Source organism: Heterodontus francisci, chromosome 3 (assembly GCF_036365525.1).
Source record: "Heterodontus francisci isolate sHetFra1 chromosome 3, sHetFra1.hap1, whole genome shotgun sequence".
NCBI classification, from domain to species: Eukaryota; Metazoa; Chordata; class Chondrichthyes; order Heterodontiformes; family Heterodontidae; genus Heterodontus; species Heterodontus francisci.
The window spans coordinates 135,323,713-135,351,602 of NC_090373.1; the positions used below are offsets into that span (position 1 = coordinate 135,323,713).

Below are 27,890 nucleotides of genomic sequence, written 5' to 3' on the forward strand. Positions count from 1 at the left end.
TTTTTGTTTTCCTTTTATACAATTTAATTACAGTCTACTATTTCAGGCTGAATCTACCCAATTATGATTGTATGGTCCTGCTGTATAAGGGCGGCGCAGTGGTTAGCACCGCAGCCTCACAGCTCCAGGGACCCGGGTTCGATTCTGGGTACTGCCTGTGCGGAGTTTGCAAGTTCTCACTGTGTCTGCGTGGGTTTCCTCCGGGTGCTCCGGTTTCCTCCCACATGCCAAAGACTTGCAGGTTGATAGGTTAATTGGCCATTATAAATTGCCCCTAGTATAGGTAGGTGGTAGGGAAATATATAGGGACAGGTGGGGACACTACCAAGAATCTTCCCATTAGCCCAGTACTCTGCATTCGTGTTACTCCTTCCAAAGTGAATCACCTTGCACTTTTCCGCATTAAACTCCATTTGCCATCTCTCAGCCCAGCTCTGCAGCCTATCTATGTCCCTCTTTACCCTACAACATCCTTCGGCACTATCCACAACTCCACCGACCTTAGTGTCATCCGCAAATTTACTAACCCACCCTTCTACACCCCCTTCCAGGTCATTTATAAAAATGACAAACAGCAGTGGCCCCAAAACAGATCCTTGCGGTACACCACTAGTAACTAAACTCCAGGATGAACATTTGCCATCAACCACCACCCTCTGTCTTCTTTCAGCTAGCCAATTTCTGATCCAAAGCTCTAAATCACCTTCAATCCCATACTTCCGTATTTTCTGCAATAGCCTACCATGGGGAACCTTATCAAACGCCTTACTGAAATCCATATACACCACATCCACTGCTTTACCCTCATCCACCTGTTTGGTCACCTTCTCGAAAAACTCAATAAGGTTTGTGAGGCACGACCTACCCTTCACAAAACCGTGCTGACTATCGCTAATGAACTTATTCTTTTCAAGATGATTATAAATCCTGTCTCTTATAACCTTTTCCAACATTTTACCCAATGTGATTGACTGTTAAAAAAATGCCCTCTGAAATGGCTGAGCAAGCCACTCAGTTCAAGGGCAATAAATGCTGGCCTAGCTAATGATGCCCACATCCCATAAATGAATTAAAAAAAGATTAGTGCATAGGTTATTAGGAAATCCTAATGATTTTTGAAAAAAGAGGTCCTTTCTTGATTGAATTTGTAAAGAACTTACAGATGATGTGCATTTTGATTTTCAAAAAGCCTTTGATAGTGTTGTGTAAAGGCTGTTAAGGTTGCATCTTGGAATCATAGAACAGTTACAGCACAGAAGGTGGCCATTCTGCCCATTTGTGTCTGCTTGTTCTCTGCGAGAGCAACTCAGCTAGTCCCACTTCCCTACCTTTTCCCTATATCCTTGCAAATCTTTTCTCTTCAGATAATTAATTATCCAATTCCCTTTGAAAGCAATGATTGAATGTGCCTCTACCCACTCTCAGGCAGTGCAGTCTAGATCCTAAGTGCTCTACATTAAAAAAAAAAGTTTTTCCTCATGTCGCCTCTGGTTCTTTAGCCAATTACCTGAAATCGGTGTCCTCTGGTTCTCGACCCTTCCACTGATGTGAACAGTTTCTCCCTATCTACTCTGACCAGACCCGTCATGATTTTGAACACCTCTGTCGGGTCTCCTCTCCTGGTCAGATTGACAAGTCAAATTTTAAGCTGTATTGCAAATTGGTTGCATTTGTGCAGAGTGAATAAATTATTTATAGTAGCAACGCCCAATGGGGTTCATTTACTAGTGGAGTCTTGCAGGAATCTTTCTTAAAACTTCGCTCTTCATCTTTATCAATGATGTGTGCGATGGCAGCAGAAAGTAGAATCCTTAAAATTGCCGATCGTACAAGTATATAGGAGGTAGCATTTCAGATAAAATAAACCTGACTGAATTTGCTTTATTTTAGAAATGGGCCTGGGTGTGGCAGATGTCCTTCAATAAAGACAACATAATGCAACTGTGTTCTGTTAACTCAAAGCATATGTACACCATGCAGTTCCCTACTTACAGATCTGGAGCAGGAGAGGGATCTTGAAAGTCTACAACTAGTGTTGTAAAACCATGGGGAACACAAAGTATATTAGATGTATAGCTAGGACAGTTAGAAAAACTTTCTCTACATCTGATATCGTGGCCTGGTATGGTCGTCTTAATTTGATGATGGATATTGTGGCTCTGGAGACAGTCCAAAGGATACCTGCACTTATTAGGATTGGCTTGGTTAACTATGCCTATTTTACACTGGAGAAACAAACTTTGATGGGACATAATTGAGGTCTTTGAAATGTATAAAGGAAATAGGTTCTGCTCGGGTGAAATTTTAAAAGGAGACGGAACAAGTTCCTGCAAGTGAAAGACATTGAGTTACGGTCCCTTTATGGCCTCAGCCTCTAAACTCTCTGTTCTTCTGCCTGTGGCTCTAATGGTGCACAGAAAATGTATAATAGCAGAAAAGTACCTATCTTATTTTGGTCATTATTTGAACAAAGACAATACCTCCCAACCATTCCCTCATACTGTGCTGGGATTGTTATTTGCTTATGGTTGGCAAGTCACTTTAAGTTAGCATAAGCCAGGTTTTTAAAAAAATCTCATGCAATTCCTGGGAGCAAGGGGCACAGGATAACATCTGGCTAAATTAGGTGTGTATGCAAGCATGTGATCTTGTGAGAACCAATCAAGATTGAACAAGTTCCTATGGTGTGTGAAAAATGGTACCATTCGAAGAATGTCAAAAACTCCACAAGGTAGATAATCATTATTTATTTTGAACAGTGCGTAACCTTCAAAATCATGTTGGCTATCTCTGTCGTGAAGCTTAATTTTGCATACTTTTCTGAGCATCTGCTACCTCAAAGCATTAATGTAAGTTCATATTGAGACCTAATGTACAGCAGAGGGATTATGGGAAGACATTTATTAGGTGTTGAATGATATTCAGAGAATTAGTTCATACCAGACTTAAGAACATAAGAAATAGGAATAGGCCATATTCCATCAAGCCTGCCATTCAGGAAGAAGGGACTGGAATGTTTAAATGTGTATAGTTTGAATTCCATTTTGGAATGTAAACTCTAATTTGACTTTAATTCTGAAACATTGGTTTTGTTATTTTTAAAACTTTGTAATCAATAGTGAACAGTTCAACAGTACTCTTCCTGTAACATTAATCAAGAAATATTACCAACCTTTTTTAGAAAACCAATAGAATTGGTTACAATAGGAATACAGGGAATAAATTCAGTAGACATGCCAAACCAGTTTGAATTCAAATAAAAAAATAAAACAGGCAAGTATCGTCCAATGAACTTAAATATTTGGCTAGTTTTCATGTTTAATTTGTGACCATGTATCACCAGTAGTGCCTACATAAGCCAAACACTTTCTAACTATAAGACTTATTTTACGACACTCATTACCAATAGAAAGTTTTGGTTAGAAAGTTTGCAGCTGCATTTAGCCAAGTTCCATTCATGTTTCTCTTTGCACCAGTTTGTGAGATAGCTTCATCGTGCTCTTTTTCTGGGCTTTCGTCTTCAGGAAGATAATCAGGCAAATTCAAATTTTGCTCTACTTTTGCAGTATCAGTGCTAAGAGGAACCATAGCCTGTAAAACAAAGATTACAGTTAAATATTTACCAAACATTAAACCTAATAATTCAATCTTTAGCAGGGTCGAAGGTAGCAGCTTGTGACTAAGTGCAGCTCGAGACGGAGGAAGAGGTTGGGAATTTGGTAAGTATGGGAATTTTAAGGGTTAGTCTCTTTCTAAAAGCTAGTCACGTTTGCATTTAGCATTTAATTACAATGCACTCAAGTTTCTTTTAGTCTTAGGGATAAGCTCCCTGCTGGAGAGGCAGTTTAATTAATTAGGTAGCTAGTTAGAACTGGTTTCTCTAGCCAGCAGTGCATGGCTCAGCTCTGTAGAATTTCAGCTAGTATAAATACAGGTGGTATAAATACATACAGCTAGTATAAATAAGTGCACAAAGTAAGCAGGTATGAAGGTAGCAACTCGTAACTGAGTGCAGCTCAAGACCATGAGAGCCTGGGAATTTGGTAAGCATGGGAATTCGGTGCAGTGATGGAGGAGGTGCTGCTCTGACCTTTCACAAAAAATGGAGAAAGGGAGCTGGAGACCAGCAGTGAGACGAGAGAGCTGAAGCCCAGAAGCATTAATTAGGTGAGCATGAAGCTAGAGAGGTAGATTAGAAAACAGCGGGCCAGTGAGGGAGCAGAGCCAAAGTGGCGGACTAGAAAAGAGCCAGATAGTGTGGGTTCAGAGCTGACTGACCTATAGTTCTATAGAAAATCAAGTGCGACAGCACTGGGAAGCAGTTAATTGAATGGTTGGTCAGTATTTTTCTTATTTTTTCCGTCTCCTCTCTCAACTCAGGTATTTATTAGTAGTAGCAAGGTTTATTATCTAATAGAGGAATGGCAGGGCTGCTCTGACCTCTGGGCCGGGATTTTACAAAGCTGCCGATGTCGGGCTCCGTGGTGTTGGGGGGTGGGGGGCTGCGCGGAAGATCATTCCGGCAGCGGCCTGCCATGGAGCCCGATGCCGGGAGGTCCAGGCCCGATCTTCCTGCCGGCGGTGAGGCTCCGTGGCGGCACCCTTGCCGCCTGGCAACAAGACCCGGATTAAAATATTCAAATTAGCAGAATGTATAATTTAAATAAAATTGACTCCAATCTTACTGTTGGGCAGTGATCTTCTGAGCGGCGGCCGGATATTCAGCCACCTTCACTTTCCCATCTGGGGAAAGCAGACGCCGCAGCGGTGGGGAAATGGGGAACTTAAGATTTTAGTGTGGGGGGATGGGGGGGAGGAATGGGGACAAATTTACATAATTAGTGTAGGGGATGGTGGGAAGGGGGAAGGAGATATTTAATCAGTACAGTGGGGGGGAAGAGGTATAACTTTAAAAATTTTATTCAGTGGGCTGGGCTTTAAAAATGGCACCAGCATCTGCACACATGCAGCTGATGCCATTGCCGGTGTTGGAGAACCTGCCCCCCCTCCACGTGATTGGGGGGTGCGACCCGACCGGCATATTATTATGGGCCGCTGCCATATTTTTCACCTGCTGCCGCTCCTGGCAGCGGGTGCATAAAATCCAGCCCTTGGAGTGAACATCCTGTGCTATGTGGGAACCATATGTGCAGGAAGTGTTGTTAGCTGCAGCAGTTGGAGCTCAGGGTTGTGGCACTTCAGCAACAGCTGGCATCACTGCAGCACATCCGTGAGGTTAAGAGCTTTGTGGATAGTATGTTTATAGATGTGGTCACCCTACAGTTTAAGAGTATGCAGGGAGAGAGGGAATGGGTGACTGCCAGGCAGGTAGTCTCATGAGTGCATTTCACTTCAACTAATATACAGTTCTGACTACTGAGGAAAGTGGTGATTCATCTGGGGAGTGCAGCCAGAGGCAAGTTCATGGCCCCACAGCTAGCTCAGCACAGGGGGGGCACAAAGAAGACTGGAAGAGCAATAATGATAGGTGAATAGAAAGGTGTTTCTGTGACTGCAGATGTGAATCCAGGATGGTGTGTCACCTCCCTCGTGCCAGGGTCAAGGGTGTCACTGAATGGCTGCAGACACCCTGAGTGGGAGGGTGACCAGCCAGTGGTCGTGGTCCACAGTGGTACCAATGACATATGTAAAAAGAGGGATGTGGTCCTGAAGTCAGAGGTTAGGGAGCAGGACCTCAAAAGTAGTAATCTCTGGATTACTCCTGATACCACGCACATGTGAGTATAGAAACAGGAGGATAGAGCAGATGAATGCTTGGCTGGAAAGATGGTGCAGGAGGGAGGGCTTTATATTCCTGGGACATTGGGACCAGTTCTGGAACTAATGGGACCTGTACAGGCCGGACGGGTTGCATCTGAACAGAGGTGGGTCAAATTTCCTTGTGGGGTGATTTGCTAGTGCTATTGGGGAGGTTTTAAACTAACTTGTCAGGGGTGTGGGAACCAGGAAATAATATAAGAGAGGAACACCATGGTGCACAGAGAATTAGGAGAGATGGATTGCGCTAGAGTATGAAATAGTAAAGTTAGGTGGGGTCGTAGTAAGAGAGCAAGTAATAAAGTCTAAATTAGGGTTACTGTGCATGTATGTGAATGTGTGGAGTGTGGCAAATAAGGTTGGTGAGCTGCAGGTGCAGAACACATTGATGAACGAAGAGCAGTGGATGTGGTGTATATGGATTTTAGCAAGGCATTTGATAAGGTTCCTCATGGTAGGCTCATTCCGAAAGTAAGGAGGCATGGGATTCAGGGAAAGTTGGCTGTCTGGATACAAAATTGGCTGGCCCATAGAAGTCAGAGGGTGGTAGTAGATGGAAAGTATTCAGCATGGAGCTCGGTGACCAGTGGTGTTCCACAAGGACACAAAAACAAGAAATGCTGGAATCACTCAGCAGGTCTGGCAGCATCTGTGGAAAGAGAAGCAGAGTTAACGTATCGGGTCAGTGACCCTTCTTCGGTTCCGAAGAAGGGTCAGTGACCCGAAACGTTAACTCTGCTTCTCTTTCCACAGATGCTGCCAGACCTGCTGAGTGATTCCAGCATTTCTTGTTTTTGTTTCAGATTTCCAGCATCCGCAGTATTTTGCTTTTATTTTAGTGTTCCACAAGGATCTGTTCTGGGACCTCTGCTCCTTGTGATTTTTATAAATGACTTGGATAAGGAAGTGGAAGGCTGGGTTAGCAAGTTTGCCGATGACACGAAGGTTGCTGGAGTTGTGGATAGTGTGGAAGGCTGTTGTAGGTTGCAATGGGACATTGGCAGGATGCAGAGCTGGGCTGAGAAGTGGCAGATGGAGTTCAATCTGGAAAAGTGTGAAGTGATTCATTTTGGAAGGTCGAATTTGAATGCAGAATACGGGCTTAAAGACAGGACTCTTGGTAGTGTGGAGGAACAGAGGGATCTTGGGGTCCATGTCCATAGATCTCTCAAAGTTGCCACCCATGTTGATAGGGTTGTTAAGAAGGCGTATGGTGTGTTGGCTTTCATTAACGGGGATTGAGTTTAAGAGCCGCAAGGTTATGCTGCAGCTCTATAAGGCCCTAGTTCGACCACACTTGGAATATTGTGTTCAGTTCTGGTCGCCTCATTATAGGAAGGATGTGGAAGCTTTAGAGAGGGTGCAGTGGAGATTTACCAGGATGCTGCCTGGACTGGAGGGCATGTCCTACCAAGAAAGATTGAGGGAGCTAGGGCTTTTCTCTTTGGAGCGAAGAAGGATGAGAGGTGACTTGATAGAGGGGTACAAGATGATGAGAGGCATAGATAGAGTGGATAGCCAGAGACTTTTTCCCAGGGTGGAAAGGGCTATCACCAGGGGGCATAATTTTAAGGTGATTGGAGGAAGGTTTCGGGGAGATGTCAGAGGTAGGTTCTTTACACAGAGTGGTGGGTGCGTGGAATGCACTGCCAGCGGTGGTAGTAGAAGCAGATACATTAGGGGCATTTAAGCGACTCTTGGATAGGTACATGGATGATAGTAGAATGAAGGGTAGGTAGTTAGTTTGATCTTAGAGTAGTTAAAGGTTCGGCATAACATCGTGGGCCAAAGGGCCTGTACTGTGCTGTACTGTTCTAAAACAATGTGAAAGATTGATCTTGTGGCGATAACAGAAACCTGGCTCAAAGTAGGGCAGGACTGGGTGCTAAATATTCCTGGATAAAGGGTGTTCAGGAAAGGAAGGAAAGAGGAAGGGGGCAGTTTTGATGAAGGAGATCATTGCAGTGCTGAAGAGAGAGCATGTCCCAGAGGGGTCAAGGGCAGAATCTATTTGGCTATAGCTGAGGAACAAAAAAGGTGCATTTACATTGCTCGGTGTAGCCTATAGGCCACAATTGGCCGGAAAGTTGTGGAGGGGCAAATTTGCAAGGAAATTACAGAGAGGTGCAGGAGTTATAGTATGGTTATAATGGGGGACTTTAATTATCTGAATATAGACTGAGCTTGTAGTAGTGTAAAGGGCAGAGAGGGGCAGGAGTTCCCAGAATGTGGTCAGGAGAATTTTCCACAGCAGTTTGTTTCCAGTCCAATGAGAAAGGAGGCACTGCTAGACCTGGGAGGTGGGCCAGTGGATCAAGTGTCAGTAGGGAACAATTAGGGGACAGTGATCATAAAGTTTAGGTTGGCTATGGAAAAGGACAAGGAATAATCCAGAGTAAGAATAAGTAACTGGGGGAAAGCCAACTTCAATAGGGTAAGAAACAAAAACAAGAAATGCTGGATTCACTCAGCAGGTCTGGCAGCATCTGTGGAAAGAGAAGCAGAGTTAACGTTTCGGGTCAGTGACCCTTCTTCGGAACTGGGTTCCGAAGAAGGGTCACTGACCCGAAACGTTAACTCTGCTTCTCTTTCCACAGATGCTGCCAGACCTGCTGAGTGAATCCAGCATTTCTTGTTTTTGTTTCAGATTTCCAGCATCCGCAGTATTTTGCTTTTATTTCAATAGGGTAAGAATGGATCTGACCCAGGTAAATTGGAATCAAAAGTTGGCAGGCAAAACGGTAACTGAACAATGGGCTGCCTTTAAAGAAGAGATAATTTGGGCACAGTCAAGGTATATTCCCACAAAGGGGAAAGGTAAGGGAAACACATCCAGAGCTCCCTGGAAGACAAGATAGAGATTAAGATGAAGAAGAAAAGTGTGCTTATGCTTATGACAGATGTCAGGTGGATAACACAACTGAGAACCTGGCTGAATATAGAAGGTTCAAAGTGGAAGTTGAAAAGCAAATAAGAGAAGCAAAGGGAGAGTATGAAAAGAGACTAGCAGCTAACATAAAAGGTAATCCAAACATCTTCTACATGCATATTAATAGTAAAAGGTTGGTAAAAGGAGGAGTGGGGCCGATGAGGGACCAAAAAAGGGATTTACGCATGGAGGCGGGGGCATGGCTGAGGCATTAAATGAATACTTCGCACCAGTCTTTACCAAGGAAGAAGGTGCTGCGCAGTTCATGGTGAAAGAAGAGGTAATTCTAAAATTGATAAGAAGGAGGTATTGGATAGGCTAGCTGTATTTAATGTTGATAAGGCACCAGGACCGGATGAGATGCATCCAAGGATACTGAGGGAAGTCAGAGTGGAAATTGCAGAGGCACTGGCCTTAATTTTCCAGTCTTCCTTAGATTCAGAGGACTAGAGAATTGCAAATGTTACACCCTTGTTCAAACAAGGGTGTGAAGATAAGCCCAGCAATTACAGGCCAGTCAGTTTAACCTCGGTGGTGGGGAATCTTCTAGAAATGATAATGCGGGACCCTTGCTGTTCTTGATATATATTAATGACCTAGATCTTGGTATACAGGGCACAATTTCAAAATATGCAGACGATACGAAATTTGGAAAATACCGTGAACTGTGAGGAGGATAGTGCAACACTTCAAAAGGACATAGACAGTTTGGTGGAATGGGCAGATGAGTGGCAGATTAAATTTATTTCAGAGAATTGTGAAATGATTCATATTGGTAGGAAAAATGCAGAGAGACAATATAAAATAAAGGGTGCAATTTTAAAGGGGGTGCAGGAGCAGAGGGACCTGGGTGTATATGTGCATATATATCATTGAAGGTGGCAGGACAGGTTGAGAGAGTGGTTAATAGAGCATACAGCATCTTAGGCTTCATTAATAGGGGCATAGAATACAAAAACAAGGAAGTTATGTTAAACTTGTATAAAACACAGGTTCGGCCTCAACTGGAGTAGTATGTCCAGTTCTGGATGCCCCACTTTAGAAAAGCTGTGAAGGCATTAGAGTGAAGAAAAGATTAACGAGAATGGTTCCAGAGATGAGGAACTTCAGTTACGTGGATAGATTGGAGAAGTTGGGACTGTTTTCCTTGGAGAAGAGAAGGTTGAGAGGAGATTTGATAGAGGTATTCAAAATCATGAGGGGTCTGGACAGATAGGGAGAAACTGTTCCCATTGATGGAAGGATCAAGAACAAGTGGGCATAGACTTAAGGTAATTGGCAAAAGAAGCAATGGTGATATGAGGAAGAAGAATTTTTAAGCAGCGAGTGGTTAGGATCTGGACTGCACTACCTGACAGTGTGGTGAAGGCAGGTTCAATCGAGGCATACAAAAGGGAAATGAGTTGTTATATGAAAAGGAAGAATGTACAGGGCTACGGGGAGAAGGCAGGAGAGAAGGCACTAGGTATACTGCTCTTTTGGAGAGCCAGTGCAGGCATGACAAGCCGAATGGCCTCCTCAGCGCTGTAACACTTCTGTGATTCTATACTGATATATGTATCTTAGGTAAATGATCAGTGATGCAATTTTCATTAAGCACCACGCTGATTTCCCCATCTCGCACGGTCTTCCATATTCACTTAATTTTAAGATGACAAGGTTTGTATCATAAAACTCAAGTGTAGACATTCAGATTTGGCATTGATGACTCCCCTTCCATGGTAAGTAGCATCTCCTCAAAAACATGCGGCATTGTTATTGATGCGGGAAACAAATATCTTCAAAGGTAACCAAGACAATATTTTTTCCTAAATTTATACTCATCCTACCTCTTCTCCACTCTCATTTTTCACAACTTGATGAGCTTGTAGTATTTTTGTAGCTGCAATAGCTGAAGCGAGGGACTGAGGTTAAATAAAAACATCAGAAAAAATTCAGTTTAGTTGTGAAAAAGCATAATTTCAGCTTCATTTTGGAGTTTATGAAAATGTTTTGCCTGATATGTAACAAAAACAAGCTACTCACAAGGACATTTAATCTAAAACAATATTTTTCATAACAAACAGAATGCCATTATCACAAACCTGCTATGTTAGTTCATGGGCATTAAGTATTCATAAGATTGCAATATTTTATTCAAAATATAAATTAAAAATTGTGTTCAAACAACACAGCACTGTTGTTTATGTTGAGTGCCTTATTCATTTGGAATGTAGGCCTTGGATTGCAGAGGCACCAACTCCTGTTTAGACTGCTCCATTTATATCTTTTCAGTGCAAAGCACATTGCCTCTGCCTGCCTCCTGTCCTCAAACAGTTGTAAAATAACTTAAATAGTTTGACTCCTGATGGCATTGACCTGACAGAGATAGCTGAAGAAACACTGCATGCTTCAGCATAAGCCGATTTTTTTTAAAGCTTCAATTTGCCATGAAACCTAGTCAAGTTTCCTGACATCCTATTCCTTAATTCTATGTTCCCCAAATAGCTATTCTTTCTGAATGGTTTCGATTCACATTAATTTGTCCACAAGACCCAGCTCCTGCTCCCTCAACCCTATTCCCAAACTGCGAACCACGCAAATTCCCTTCCTCGCTGATGTTAACTGCCCTCTCCTCTTCAAAATGTTGTTTGATTACATTCCTGTGAAGCACCTTGGGATGTTTTACTGCATTAAGGGCACAATATAAATGCAAGTTATCACCCATCCTTGACCCCTGTCCTAGCAAATTACCGTCCATCTCCAAACTCCCTTTTCTTTCAAGTCCTGGAACGTGTTGTTGCTTCCCAAATCACTGCCCATTCTTCCTGCAACTCCATGTTTGAAACCCTCCAATCAGATTTCCATCCCTGTCACAGCACTGAAACAGCCCTCAAAGTCACAAATGATATCCTATGTGATTGTGGTAGGTTTTTAAATTTTCCCCAAACTGACCTTCCAACTACATATCCTCTCCATCACCAAGAATGCCCACTACCACCTCTGTAATATTGCCCATTTCTGCCCCGTCTCAGTTAATCTGCTTCTGAATCCCCCCATTCATGCCTTGATTTTCTCTAGACTCGACTATTCCAATGCTCTCCTGGTCGGCCCCCCACCTTATACCTCTAAACTTGCTTATCCAAATCTCTGCTTCCCAAATTCCAACTCACACTAAATCCCATTCACATATCACCAATGCTCACTGACATACAATGATTCCCTTTCTAGCAACACTGATTTTAAAATTCTCATCCTTGCTTTTTATTCTTTTTTAAATACTCCATGTCCTCATTCCTTCCTATCTCTGTAACCTTCTCCAGCCCCAAAAATCCTCCGAGATCTCTGCGCATCCCCGATTCTCTTTGCTCCACCATTGGCAATTGTGTTCCTTTAGCCGAATAGGCCCTAAACTCTGGAATTCCCTCTGAAACTCCTCCATCTCTACTTCTCTCCGCTCCTTAAAACCTATCTCTTTAACCAAGCTTTTGGTCACCTGTCCTAGTATTTCTTATGTGCTTGGATGTCAAATTGTTTGAAAATTGTCGCTGCGAAGTGCATTAGGATGCTTTACTACATTAAAGGCATTGTATAATTGCAAATTGTAGTTGTAGCTTTTCAGCTGAAGAAATTCTTCGTTTTTTAAAAAATACCATAACAATTTAAGTTGTATAAACAAGGTTTTAAATCTTGTCTGCGTTGAGTCAGATGATCTCAGCCAGGGCAACCGCTAGATGCTATTAGAGGGTGTAATACACTGCACAGGAAAAGAGATTAAGGCTATTTAATAAAAAATCTTTTCTATACCTGCCTATATCCTAAATACAGCCAAAGAACAAATTGTGGAGACTTCAAATGTGAATGTGGCGGAAACTGATGTCAGTTTCCATATTAAACAGATTGTAGTAGAATAAATACATCAATTCCAAACAAAAAGCTGAACAGTCATGTGACTGGAAACTCCGTATTTAAGCTTAAACTGATGTGTTAAACCTGCTTATAATTTTTTGTTCCATATGTAATCATGAATACTTTGCAGAGGAATGGTTGTTTGCCACAAGTGCAATCTATGCAATTATTAATTTGTTATATCACTATAAGACAGCCATAGACATCCTTATAACAAAAACAGTATGCACATTGAATTTAGAAAGGGCTGTTTTAAAAGAATTCCCATAAACAGGATATTCTTAACATGGTATTGCACCAATGCAGTAAAGTAAAACACACTGCAAAATATACACTAAACTGTTCACTGGGAGTGGCGAGGAATGGAGTGGGGGGGGTGGTGTGGTTGGGATGATGAAACTCAACGTCAGTACAAACACAAAATGGGGGTAGCACATTAGCCATTCATTATACATCCCACCCGATTTTCCTTTTCATTAACTTCAATTATAAATTACACACTATACAATACTGATCAGGTGATAGAAATGTGCTACCAGACTCCTTTGATTAACAAATGCATCCCAGTAAACGTTAACCACACAAGATGATCACGGAATATATGGTGGATATTGGTGATATCACAACATATAATTACATAGAATATACAGCACAGAAGCAGGCCATTTGGCTCAAACAGTCTGTGCCAGCGTTTATGCTCCATTCGAACCTCCTCCCATCTTTCCTCATCTAACTCTATCAGCCTAACTCTCTATTCCCCTACTCAGATGCTTATCTAGCTTCCCTTTCATTGCACCTATACTATTCACATCAACTACTCCATGTGGTAGCAAGTTCCACATTCTCAACACTCTCTGGATAAACAAGTTTCTTCTGAATTCTCTATTTGATTTCTTGGTGACTATCTTATATTGATGGCCTCTGGTATTGCTCTTCCCCACAAATGGAAACACACTCTCTGTGCCTAAATCAATCAAAACCATTCAATTTTAAAGAATTCTATTAGCTTTCTCTTTAAAACCTCGCAGTTCTGGTATTATTCTTGTAAATCTTTTGTGCACCCTCTCATGTGCCTCTATACCCTTTTTAGACTATGGTGACCAGAACTGCACACAGTACTCCAAGTGTGGTCTAACCAAGGTTCAATATAGTATGACTTCTCTACTTTCAATTCTATCCCTCTAGAAATAAACCCTTGTGGTTGGTTTGCCTTTGTTATGGCCTTACTGACCTACATCACAACTTTTAGTTTTGTGCATTTGTTCGCCCAGATCACTTTAGTCCTCTACTCCATTTAGAGTCTCATTTTCCAAGTAATTTGTGATCTCCTTATTTTTCTTACCAAGACACTTATCAATGTTGAAATTCATTTGCCAATTATATGCCCATTCTTGAAGTTTATTAATGACTTGTAATTAATGCAGTCCTCCTCTGCGTTGACTATACCTCTCAATTTGGCGTTGTCCACAAATCTAAAAATTGCATTTTTGATTTCAAAGTCTAAATCATTAATATAAATTATGAACAAAAGTGGCCTCAGCACTGATCCTTTTGGGATCCCACCTCCTACCTTCTGCCACTCCGAATAACTATCTTTTACTCCTACTCTGTGCTGTCTTTCAGCCAGCTAACTAAATATTCCGCTAATTGTCCCCGACTCTACATGCTTTTGCATGCTAAAGAGTGACAAATTCCCAGAATCAGATGTTTTCTCTCCAGGGTTTAACGGAAATAGACGACAACATTGCAGATGCCCTAACTATAATCTTCCAAAGTTCTCTCAATTCAGGGACAAATACTTTAGATTGGAAAATTGTGCATGACACTGCTATTTAAGCAAGGTGACAGACGGAAACCAGGGAATTATAGACCAGTTAGCCTAACATCTAACTGGACCCTTAGAAAATAATGGTAGGATTGGGCAGAGTCAACATAGATTTATGAAAGGGAAATCATGTTTGGCAAACCTGTTAGAGTTTTTTGAGGATGTAACTAACAGAATAGATAAGGGGGAATCAATGGATGTGGTGTATTTAGATTTTCAGAAGGCTTTCGAAAAGGTCCCACACAAGAGGTTAGTAAGAAAAATTAGAGCACATGGAATTGGGGGTAATATACTGGCCGGGATTGAGAATTGGTTAACGGACAGAAAACAGCGAGGAGGAATAAACGGGTCATTCTCAGGTTGGCAGGCTGTGACCAGTGGGGTACTGCAAGGATCAGTGCTTGGGCCCCAGCTATTCACAATCTATATAAATGATTTGGATGTGGAGACCAAATGTAATATTTCCAAGTTTGCTGATGACACAAAACTAGGTGGGAATGTGAGTTATAAGGAGGATGCAAAGAGACTTCAAGGGGATTTAGTCAGGCTAAGTGAGTGGGCAGGAACATGGTAGATGGAATATAATGTGGAAAAATGTGAAGTTGTCCACATTGGTAGGAAAAACAGAAATGCAGAGCACTTCTTAAATGGTGAGAGATTGGGAAGCATTGATGTTTTCTTTATTCATTCAAGGGATGTGGGCGTCGCTGGCTAGGACAGCATTTACTGCCCATCCCTAATTGCCCTTGAGAAGGTGGTGGTGAGCCACCTTCTTGAACTGTTGCAGTCCATGTGGAGTAGGTACGCCCACAATGCTGGTTGGAAGGGAGTTCTAGGATTTTGACCCAGCAACAGTGAAGGAACGGAGATATAATTCCAAGTCAGGATGGCGTGTTGCTTGGAGGGAATCTTGCAGATGGTGGTGTTCCCATGCATCTGCTGCCCTTGTGGTAGAGGTCGCGGGTTTGGAAGGTGCTGTCTAAGGAGCCTTGATGCATTGCTGCAGTGCATCTTGTAGATAGTACACACTGCTGCCACTGTGCGTCAGTGGTGGAGTGAGTGAATGTTTGTGGATGGGATGTCCAAAGGGATCTGGGTGTCCTTGTTCATAAGTCATTGAAAGCTAACATGCAGGTGCAGCAAGCAATTAGCAAGGCAAATGGTATGTTGGCCTTTATTGTAAGAGGATTTGAGTACAGTAGTAAAGAAGTCTTGCTGGAATTGTACAGAGCCTTGGTGAAACCGCACCTGGAGTATTGTGCACAGTTTTGGTCTCCTTATCTAAGGAAGAAAATACTTGCCAAAGAGGGAGTTCAACGAAGGTTCACCAGACTGATCCCTGGGATGGTGGGATTTTCCTATGAGAGCAGACTGAGAAGACTGTGCCTGTATTCTCTAGAGTTTAGAAGAATGAGAGGTGATTTCATTGAAGCATACAAAATTCTTAAAGGGCTCGACAGGGTTGATGCAGGAAGTATGTTTCCCCTGGTTGGGGGAGTCCAGAACCAGGGGACACAGTCTCAGAATAAGGGATAGGCTAGTTAGGACTCAGATGAGGAGGAATTTCTTCACTCAGAGAGTGGTGAATCTTTGGAATTCTCTACCCCAGAGGGCTGTAGAAGCTCAGTCATTGAGACAGAGATTGATAGATTTGTAGATATTAAAGATATCAAGGGACATGGGGATAGTGCTTGAATATGGCATTGAGGTAGATCAGCCATGATCTGATTGAATGGTGGAGCAGGATCGAGGGGCCAGATGGCCTACTCTTGCTCCTATTTCCTATGTTCCTATCTGTTGTCGGGAAATTGCTAAGTCTATAATTAAAGATAGGTTGACTGAACACCTTGAAATTTTTTAGCTGATCAGAGAGTCAGCATCAATTTGTAAAGGGTAGGATATGCTTCACTAATCTGATTGAATTTTTTGAAGAAGTGACTGAATTCCAAAGTTCCTTATATTCTGGAAGGGTCCCAGCGGATTGGAGAATAGTAAATGTAACACCTTTATTCAAGAAAGGAAGGAGACAGAAAGCAGGAAACTATAGGCCAGTTAGCCTAACATCTGTCATGAGGAAATTACTAGAATCCATTATTAAGGAGGTTATAGCAGGATACTTAGAAAATCATAATGGGATCAGACAGAGTCAACATGGTTTTGTGAAAGGGAAATCATGTTCGACTAATTTATTAGAGTTCTTCAAGGAAGTAACAAGCAAGGTGGATAAAGGGGAATAAAAGCAAAATACCGCAGATGCTGGAAATCTGAAATAAAAACAGAAAGTTCTCGGAATACTCAGCAGGTCTGGCAGCATCTGTGGAGAACTCTGATGAAAGGTCACAGACCTGAAACGTTAACTCTGCTTCTCTCTCCACATATGCTGCCAGACCTGCTGAGTATTTCCAGCACTTGATGTGGATAAAGGGGAACCTGTAGATGTGCTGTACTTAGATTAGTACTGGAATTAGATCTGTACAGAGATAACAAGTAAGTAGGGCGGCACGGTGGCGCAGTGGTTAGCACCGCAGCCTCACAGCTCCAGCGACCCGGGTTCAATTCTGGGTACTGCCTGTGTGGAGTTTGCAAGTTCTCCCTGTGTCTGCGTGGGTTTTCTCCGGGTGCTCCGGTTTCCTCCCACATGCCAAAGACTTGCAGGTTGATAGGTTAATTGGCCATTATAAATTGCCCCTAGTATAGGTAGGTGGTAGGGAACTATATAGGGACAGGTGGGGATGTGATAGGAATATGGGATTAGTGTAGGATTAGTATAAATGGGTGGTTGATGGTCGGCACAGACTCGGTGGGCCGAAGGGCCTGTTTCAGTGCTGTATCTCTAAACTAAACTAAAAAAAAAATCCTGAGGGGACTTGACAAGAGTGGATACCAGGAAGATTTTCCTTTTGTGGGGAAGACTAGAACAAGGGGGACACAGTTTAAGAATAAGAGGTCTCACTTTTAAGATTGAGATAAGGAGACATTTTTTTTCTGAGGGTCTTCGGTCTGTGGAATTCTTTTCCCTAGAAAGTAGTGGAGGCTGGATCATTGAATTTATTCAAGGCCGAGTTAGGTAGATTTTAGATAGACAAGGAAGTCAAGGGTTATGGGCGGCAGACAGGAAAGTGGAGTTGAGACTACAACTAGATCAGCCATGATCTTATTGAATGGCAGAGCAGGCTCAGAGGGCCGAATGGCCTACTCCTGCTCCTAAGTCCTACTTTCCTAAGTAGTGGACACGGAATGTCTATGGATGTTATTTATATGGACTTCCATAAGACATTTGATAAAGTCCTTCATATATGACTGTTCGCTAAAGTTGAAGGCAAATTATTGACCTGGTTATGAAATTAGTTAAGTGGCAGGAAACAAAGAATAGGAATAATAGGCAGATACTCTAATTGCAGGATGGGTTTCGTGGTGACCCACAAGGATCTGTGTTGGGGGCTCAACTATTCGCTGTATTTATTAATGACTTTATGATGAAATAAGAAGCCACATATCAAAATTTGCTGGTTACACAAAGATAGGTGGCATTGTAAGCAGTGTACATGGAAGCAAAAATTACAAAGAGATCAGATTAAGTGAATGAGCAAAACTGTGGCAAATAGATTTCAGTGTAGGCAAATGTGAGTTCAGTCTCTTTAGACCTAAAAAGGATAGGACAGAGTACTTTCTAAATGATGAAAAACTAAAAACAGTGGAGGTCCATGTACACAGATCATTAAAATGTCATAAACAGGTACAGAAAATGATCAAAAAGGCTAATGGAATGCTGGCCTTAATAGCTAGAGGACTACAAAACAAGGGAATAGAAGTCATGCTTCAGCTATACAAAGCCCTGGTTAGACCACACCTAAAGTACTGTCAGCAGGAAGGATATATTGGCCTTGGAGGGAGTGCAGAGTAAGTTTACCAGAATGATGCCTGGACTCAAACGGTTAAATTACGAGAAGCGATTACACAAACTAACTTACAAGATTATGGCAGGTTTAGATAAGGTAGACAAAGAAAAGCCGTTCCCATTAGATGATGGTACAAGGACTGGGGGACACAGATTTAAGTTTCGGGCAAGAGATACATGGGTGATATGAGGAGGAGCTTTTTTATGCTGCCAGTGGTAATGACCTCAAACTCGCTGACTATGAAGGTGGTGGAAGTGGAGATGATGAATGATTTCAAAAGGAAATTCAATGGGCAGTTGAAGGAAATAAACTTGCAGGGCTACGGGGATAGTACAGGGGAATGGGACTAACTGGATTGCTGTACGGAGAGCTGGGTCAAATGGCGTACTTGTGTCGTAATGACTCTATGACTCCAAAATTTACAGCACTGAAGGAGGCCATTAAACCCACTTTGTCTCCCAGCTGAAAAAGGACTACCAGCCCAATTTCACTGTCCAGCTCTTGGTCCATAGCCCTGCAGGTTACACCACTTCAAGGGCATATCCAAGTATTTTTTAAATGCAATGAGGGATTCTGCCTCTGCCACTCTTTCAGGCAGTGAGTTCCAGACCCCCACCAACCTCTGGTTGTACTATATGTACTTGGTTGCACCTGAGCAAAGAATTTTCTGTAGTTACTGTTTCCATACATGGGTACTGGTCATCAATAGAGATATTAGCATTACATGTCCAATCACAGATTGAAATGCAGTATCACATAGAAGGTTCTTAAAGTGCTCACCTCAGTTTTAAGATCAGAATACATTCTGATAACACAACGCTGAAGAGCCATTTGAAATGTAAAGCTAATGACACCATTAACTTTTAATAAAGCTTCTTCACAGATACTTCGGTTATGCTGCATAATATTAGAAACAATGGTTACAACCTTCACAATATTTTCTTCATTGCCCCACCACAAAATAATATTAGATATGAGATGCAATGAATTATTGAACAGTAGTATCACTTGTGGGAATCCCAGCCTCTGAATTTAATAATTATTTAGGCACAGAAACTGACAGCAATTTCCACTTCTACTGAGTCACCAGAGTATTCCAGTTCATGCCAATAAACAACCTATTACTTATTTTCACTAGTGATACACATTTTTATAAATTTTAAAATCTGAAGTTTGAGAAGAAACAGAAGCCAGAATACTGTTCCTCTGTTACTGGTGGCTAGTGTTAAGAATGCCATTAGGCTGACTGTTTGCTCCATTTGTTTCAGTGATTCTACACATTGTAATGTGGTCTCTCACAGGGAGACTACTCCTAGAATATCGCCTCTACCACCAAATAATCTACCAAGAATATATATATGGCCAGTGTGTCTTTTAACTTTTATCGGTGTGAACCATATTCACTTTACTTTCACATGGGGAGAGGGAACAAAGTTAAAAAATTGTTGATTGCCATTTTGGCCCAGTTGTATATTTATTTAGTGATATGAACATGTCTATTTCTTTTTAGTACGTTTGATTTTCTGATCACTAATTTTGATGGTCAGAAAATCATGCACACCTGAATTTATGATCTGTATTTCAGGTTCGCAAGGCTCTCTGCTCGAACCAGGAAGTTGAAAAATTACCGATAACATTTAGTTATTTTTTTAAATATAGAAAACCCTGTAAGTCAAAGAACTTGCATTTATGCATCACTTTTTAATGACCTCAAGATGTCCTGAAGAGCTTTCTAGGCAATGAAGTTCTTTTAAAGTGTAGTAACTGCAGTAAAGTAAAAAATGCAGCAGCAAATTTGCCAGCCAGGTCCCAGATTAAATATTGGCTAAGACACCAAAAGAACTGCCCGCTTCTCTTTGAATAGTACTATGGGATCTTTTTAATTCACCTGAAAGGCAGATGAGGCACCTCAGATAGTACAGCACTCCCTCGGTTCTGGATAAAAGTGCCAGTCTAGATTACATTCGAGTCTCTGTAGTGGAACTTGGATCTACAGTCTTCTGACTACATGGCAAGAGTGCGACCACCGAGGGAGAGTTGTCATTCTCTCCCAGTGAACACAAGCTCTGGAATCTTCCTTCATAAACTTCTCCAAACAATCTACAACACCTCTGTGTACTTAAAAAAAACATTTGTATCTACATGCAGCCAAACAGGTTTTGCACACCATTTAATATTGCCTTCTAGTTTAAATCTCTTTAAAATGTTTATCTAAAAGACCAAATTATTAATTGCCAATATATTAAGGTGAAAACCCACAAGATCACATTTTAAATCAGCAATCTAAAAATCCACAAGATTTGTTAGTTTATTTTATTATATATTATGTCCCAGGGTCTGCAGAAAACTCCTATAATTGAATCAGATTATATTCAGTTCAGCTTTCCTGATGACCCAGATTAATTGAACCACAGTTCATGGCCATCAGTGAGGGTTGCAGAGGGAATGTTCCAATTATCCTCTTTAGCGGGGAAGAAAATTGCTCTTGGTCACTATCTAGCGACTTCTGCTGGATGGATACGAGGGAAGATCAGGTTCAAGTTTGGATGTGATGTTCCCTGTAGTCGAATATCCTGTCCACTTATGTCATTGGACGCTCCTATATGAATCATGACTTAGGTGAGATACTAGTGGGTAACTGGCACCTGTGAAACCAAGTCAGTATCTTCAGGGATGAGGACAAAATTGACAGAAAGAAAACAAATATATTTGGGTGAGATTTGCACATTTTGCCCAAACCCTTCATTTAAATTTCAGTATTGTTGGAAGGATTGATAATTCAATTAATTCTTACCCACCATGTTATGTAGTCCCTCTATTTGTAGCGTGATTGTTTTTGCTTTCTTGTTTGTGCTGTTAATGAAGAACTGAGCCTGCACATTTTTTGTGCTGCTAGAATTATTTATTCTCACTTTGGCAGTCTGCACAGGCTTTTTCAACAGTTCATAAATTTCAGTTGCTAAAACGCTGATGTCTTCTGATGTGTGATCCCTGTTGCAAAAATGGACAATTATTTAAGCATCGCTTTTTCACAAATATCTTTTACAAAATAAAAAATAGCTTGTTCTAGATTTTCAGGAATGAAAACCAGCACGAATACAATGGCGGTTAACCACCCATATTGATCCCAACAACACTGCCATGGAGTGCCATCAACATAGGCCAGATGTTTTCTCAGAGGGGAAGATGAAAAGTCAGAGCCCACATGCTTTCTTAGGAAGAGAAATGGGAAAAAATGTTTTCTCTCACACATCTCCTATCAGCTAGTTTTAAAGTTGTAATGGAACACACCTGTTCATATTCTTAGTGATGGATGATGTGTGAAATGAAGACCAAAGAGTAGAGCAAGAGAGAAAAAAAATCTCAAAGACAGACATAAAGAAGTATTGTAAAGACAACGCAGCACACTCAGCCATTCTTTGACAGCATCAAAGGTCAGGAAATAACACTTCTAAATATCAATCCTGTCAATCCTGGTCAATGCTCAGTATCTTTCTATAATCTTAACAGCCAGACCTATAGACATATGCGTGCGCGCACACACACACACACATCACAAAATTAAACCAACATATAATTAAAACCTTCTGCATTTTTTCATTTCAGCTTCTTTGTGTTTATCCTTATTCCACTGATTCTTCAGAACAATCACCTCTTTGACCTTGCCAGGAACAAAAGTTTAGTTTAGAGATACAGCACTGAAACAGGCCCTTCAGCCCACCAAGTCTGTGCCGACCATCAACCACCCATACATACTAATCCTACACTAATCCCATATTCCTACCACATCCCCACCTGTCACTATATTTCCCTACCACCTACCTATACTAGTGGCAATTTATAATGGCCAATTTACCTACCAACCTGCAAGTCTTTTGGCTTGTGGGAGGAAACCGGAGCACCCGGAGAAAACCCACGCAGACACAGGGAGAACTTGCAAACTCCACACAGGCAGTACCCAGAATTGAACCCGGGTTGCTGGAGCTGTGAGAGAAGGATTTATATATTGGATTTTGCAGTAATTCTGGAACTTTTAACAAATGATCAAGGCTCAGGTTAGAGGTGGGGGGTTCAAGTCCTACTCTGGGTCATGAACAGATAATTTAGGCTGGTTCATTAAACTGAGATAAAAACTAGAAACGCTGGAAATACTCAGCAGGTCTGGCAGCATCTGTGGAGAGAGAAGCAGAGTTAACGTTTCAGGTCAGTGACCCTTCTTCAGAACTGGCAAATATTAGAAATGTAAAAGATTTTAAGCAAGTAAAGCGGGGGTTGGGCAAGAGATAACAAAAGAGAAGGTGTTGATAGGACAAGGTCACAGAATAGCTGACCAGAAGGTCATGGAGCAAAGGCAAACAATATGTTAATGGTGTGCTGAAAGACAAAGCATGAGTACAGATAGGGTGTTAATGGAATGAAAACTTAACAGCCAGAAGCACAAACATGAAAAAAACAGTGGGTAGGCACAGTAGAAACAAACTGAACAAACTAAAATAAAGCAAGCACAAAAAAATAAAAAAGAACAAGGAAAAAATAACTAAAAATAAAAGTAAAATGGGACGCCCGTCATGCTCTGAAATTATTGAACTCAATGTTCAGTCCGGAAGGCAGTAGCGTGCCTAATCAGTAAATGAGATGCTGTTCCTTGAGCTTGCGTTGATGTTCACTGGAACACTGCAGCATTCCCAGGACAGAGATGTGAGCATGAGAGCAGGGGGGAGTGTTGAAATGGCCAGCAACCGAAAGCTCGGGGTCATGCTTTCAGACTGAGCGGAGGTGTTCCGCAAAGCGGTCACCCAGTCTGCGTTTGGTCTCCCCAAAGTAGAGGAGACTACATTGTGAGCAGCGAATACAGTATACTACATTGAAAGAAGTACAAGTAAATCGATGCTTCACCTGAAAGGAGTGTTTGGGGTCTGGGATAGTGAGGAGAGAGGAGGTAAATGGGCAGGTATTACAGGGGAAGGTGCCATGGGAAGGGGATGAGGTGGTGGGGGTAATGGAGGAGTGGACCAGGGTGTTGCGGAGGGAATGATCCCTTCGGAATGCTGACAAGGGAAGGGAGGGGAAGATGCGTTTAGTAGTGGCATCACGCTGGAGGTGGCAGAAATGGCGGATGATGTCCTAAAAGCTGAATATAGGGAGCTAGGAAGTAAGTTGAAAAGTAGGACCTCAAAGGTAGTGATCTCAGGATTAGTACCAGTGCCACATGCTAGTCAGAGTAGAACTAGCAGGATATATTGGATGAATACGTGGCTGAAGAGATGGTGTGAGGGGGAGGGTTTTAGATCCCTGGGACATTGGGACCTGTTCTGGGGGACGTGGGACCAGTACAAACGGGATGGGTTACACCTGGGCAGGACCGGGACTGATGTCCTAGGGGAGTATTTGCTAGAGTGGTTGGGGAGGGTTTAAACTAAAATGGCAGGGGGATGGGAACCTTTGCAAAGAGTCAGAGGAGGGGGGGATCAAAGACAAGAACAAAAGGCAGTAAGGGGAATAAGAAAAGTGATAGGCAGAGAAATCAAGGGCCAGAATCAAAAAGGCCACAGTGAAAAATAATGGGAAGGGGATAAGTAATGTTAAAAAGACAAGCCTTAAGGCTTTGTGCCTTAACGCGCGGAGCATTTGCAATAAAGTGGATGAATTAATCGCACAAATAGATGTAAACAGTATGATAGAGTCGGGATGACGGAGACATGGCTGCAAGGTGACCAGGGATGGGAAATGAACATCCAGGGATATTCAGTATTTAGGAAGGACAGACAAAAAACAAAAGGCTGTGGAGTCGCATTGCTGGTTAAAGAGGCATTTAACGCAATAGCGAAGAAAGATATTAGCTCTGACGAAAACAAGAAATGCTGGATTCACTCAGCAGGTCTGGCAGCATCTGTGGAAAGAGAAGCAGAGTTAACGTTTCGGGTCAGTGACCCTTCTTCGGAACTGACAAATATTAGAAAAGTCACAGATTATAAACAAGTGAGGTGGGGGTTGGGCAAGAGATAACAAAGGAGAAGGTGCAGATTGGACCAGGCCACATAGCTGACCAAAAGGTCACGGAGCAAAGGCAAACAATATGTTAATGGTGTGTTGAAAGACAAAGCATTAGTACAGATTAGGTGTGAATATACTGAATATTGAACATCAGCAAGTTAGCTCTGACGATGTGGAATCTGTATGGGTAGAGTTGAGAAACACCGAGGGGCAAAAAACGTTAATGGGGGTTGTATATAGACCCCCAAACTGTAGTGGTGATGTTGGGAATGACATTAAACAGGAAATTAGAGATGCATGTGATAAAGGAACATCTGTAATTATGGGTGATTTTAATCTGCATATAGATTGGGGCAAATCAAATTAGTCACAATACCGTAGAGGAGGAATTCTTGGAGTGTATACGGGATGGTTTTCTGGACCAATACGTTGAGGAACCAACTAGAGAACAGGCCATCCTGGACTGGGCATTGTGTAATGAGAGAGGAACAATTGACAATCAAGTGGTGCGAGACCCGTTGGGGACGAGCGTCCATAATATGATAGAATTCTTCATCAAGATGGAGAGTGATGTAGTTGATTCTGAGACTAGGGTCCTGAATCTTAGTAAAGGAAACTACAAAGGTATGAGGCGCGAGTTGGTCATGACGGATTGGGAAACGTTACTTAAAAGGATAACGGTGGATAGGCAATGGCAAACATTTAAAGAGCGCATGGATGAACTGCAATAATTGTTTATACCTGTCTGGCGCAAAAGTAAAACGAGAAAGGTAGCCAAACCATGGCTTACAAGGGAAATTAGAGATAGCATTAGATCCAAGGAAGAGGCATATAAATTTGCCTGGAAAAACAACAGACCTGAGGATTGGGAGCAGTTTAGAATTCAGCAAAGGAGGACCAAGGGATTGATTAAGAAGGGGAAAATAGAGTATGAAAGCAAGCTTGCAGGGAACATAAAAACTGACTGTAAAAGTTTCTATAGGTATGTGAAGAGAAAAAGATTGGTGAAGACAAATGTAGGTCCCTTACAGTCAGAAACAGGGGAATTTATTATGGGGAACAAAGAAGTGGTTGACCAATTAAATGCATACTTTGGTTCTGTCTTCACAAAGGAGGACACAAATATCATAGCAGAAATGTTGGGGAACACAGGGCTTAGTGAGAGGGAGGAACTGAAGGAAATCAGTATTAGTAGAGAAATGGTGTTGGGGAAATTGATGGGATTGAAGGCCGATAAATCCCCAGGGCCTGATGGTATGCATCCCAGAGTACTTAAGGAAGTGGCCCTATAAATAGTAGATGCATTGGTGGTCATCTTCCAAGATTCTATAGACTCTGGAACAGTTCCTACAGATTGGAGGGTAGCTAATGTAACCCCACTATTTAAAAAGGGAGGTAGAGAAAAAGCAGGGAATTATAGACCAGTCAGCCTGATGTCGGTAGTGGGGAAAATTCTAGAGTCCATTTTCAAAGATTTTATAGCAGAACACTTAGAGAACAGTGGTAGAATCGGGCAGAGTCAGCTTGGATTTCCGAAAGGAAAATCATGCTTGACAAATCTACTAGAATTCTTCGAGGATGTAACTAGTAGAGTTGATGAGGGGGAGCCAGTGGATGTGGTTTATTTGGACTTTCAGAAAGCTTTCGACAAAGTCCGACATAAGAGATTAGCATGTAAAATTAAAGCGCATGGGATTGGGGGTAGTGTATTGCGATGGATAGAAAATTGGTTGGCGGACAGGAAACAAAGAGTAGGGATAAATGGGTCTTTTTCCGAATGGCAGGCAGTGACTAGTGGGGTACCGCAGGGATCTGTGCTAGGATCCCAGCTTTTCACAATATACATGAATGATTTAGATGAGGGAACTAAATGTAATATCTCCAAATTTGCAGATTACACAAAACTGGGTGGGAGGGTGAGTTGTGAGGAGGATGCAGAGAGGCTTCAGGGTGATTTGGACAAGTTAGTGAGTGGGCTAATGCATGGCAGATGCAGTATAATGTGGATAAATATGAGGTTATTCACTTTGGTAGCAAAAACAGGAAGGCAGATTATTATCTGACCGGCTTTAAACTGAGAGAGGGGAATATGCAGTGAGACCTGGGTGTTCTCGTACACCAAGTCGCTGAATGTAAGCATGCTGGTGCAACAGGTGGTAAAAAGGGCAAATGGTATGTTGGCCTTCACAGTGAGAAGATTCAAGTACAGGAGCAGGGTTGTCTTGCTGCAATTATACAGGGCCTTGGTGAGGCCACACCTGGAATATTGTGTGCAGTTTTGGTCTCCTTATCTGAGGAAGGATGTGCAGCTAAGGTTTACCAGACTGATTCCTGGGATGGCGGGACTGACATATGAGGAGAGATTGAGTCGGTTAGGATTATAGTCACTGGAGTTCAGAAGAGTGAGGGGGAATCTCATCGAAACCTATAAAATTCTAACAGGACTAGACAGGGTAGATACAGTGGGGAAAGTCGAGAACCAGGGGTCATAGTCTAAGGATACGGGGTAAACCTTTCAGGACTGAGGTGAGGAGAAATTTCTTCACCCAGAGAGTGGTGAGCCTGTGGAATTCGCTACCATAGAAAGCAGTTGAGGCCAAAACATTGTATGTTTTCAAGAAGGAGTTAGCTATAGCTCTTGGGTCTGAAGGGACCAAAGGTTATGGGGTGAAAGCGGGAACAGGCTACTGAGTTGGATGGTTGGAGCCATGATCATAATGAATGGCGGAGCAGGCTCGAAGGGCAGAATGGCCTTCTTCTGCTCCTATTTTCTCTGTTTCTGTTTTTCAGGATGGAAATGAGAGCAGCATGGCACTGCTGAAGTCCAAAGTGGAGAATGCTGATTTCCACATAACAAAATCTTTTGCCCAAATCTTCTGAAGGATTCTGGGAACCAATGGAAACAGGAAAAAAAGGCATAAACATTTGCCTGCACAAAAGGTACAAGCCCAAAACAGCAGCAACCATCTTCAAAGATGCAAATGAGCCTCAGTGTCAATGATTTCCCAGATTGTGCCTGGATGAAACTCCTGTTTTTTAAGATGGATGCTGTAGTAACACTCTCCCCTGGAAAAGTTAGGAGGATGCTGAGTGCTTATGGTGCTACTGACTGACTAGCATTTCATGTTGGCAGAGAACTAGGATAGTTAAATGCAACAGACACAGCCCTCAATCTGAACTAGAGCTTGAAAGTGGAAAATACTCTGCCCAGAATTTTGATCTGTTTTTATGCAGATTGACTCTACTTGAGTTCATGGCATCAAGGTTTATGAATTGTGAATGTAAGCTCTCCGGACATTAAGGAGGCATTCAAAACCAACTTCAGTGATAAACGGAATAGTTATAATTGGACTAACTGAAATAAAGTTTTGTCCTTAATTTAGTACCTTTGATCTCTCAAAGAGGGACAACTAGCTGCACCAGCTGGAACAACAGTGGTTGATTTGTCGATACTTAGTAACAAATTCTTAGCTGAGGAAATCTGTGTAGTCTTCGGACAAAACAAAAATGGTCACCATCATCATAGCAAAACCACAAAGACGATTCTATTGCATCCAGTTTCCCTTTTGAAGAGCAA

General features: G+C 42.0%; 1 protein-coding gene across 2 annotated transcripts in view; it reads right to left on the reverse strand.

Annotated features, from left to right (window-relative positions):
- Positions 1-3,178: 3,178 nt before the first annotated feature.
- armc1l (armadillo repeat containing 1, like) overlaps positions 3,179-27,890 on the reverse strand; it is a 45,197-nt gene continuing 20,485 nt past the window's right edge. Inside the window, exons 4-7 of one of the 2 annotated variants that reach the window (XM_068018790.1) lie at positions 21,118-21,310; positions 19,100-19,216; positions 10,537-10,611; positions 3,179-3,591 (exon numbers count right to left, since the gene is read on the reverse strand). In XM_068018790.1, the coding sequence (XP_067874891.1) occupies positions 3,400-3,591; positions 10,537-10,611; positions 19,100-19,216; positions 21,118-21,310 (577 nt within the window). In that variant the 3' untranslated portion in view covers positions 3,179-3,399. The remainder of the gene's footprint in view (positions 3,592-10,536; positions 10,612-19,099; positions 19,217-21,117; positions 21,311-27,890) is intronic. The other variant, XM_068018796.1, reaches the window with a different exon arrangement.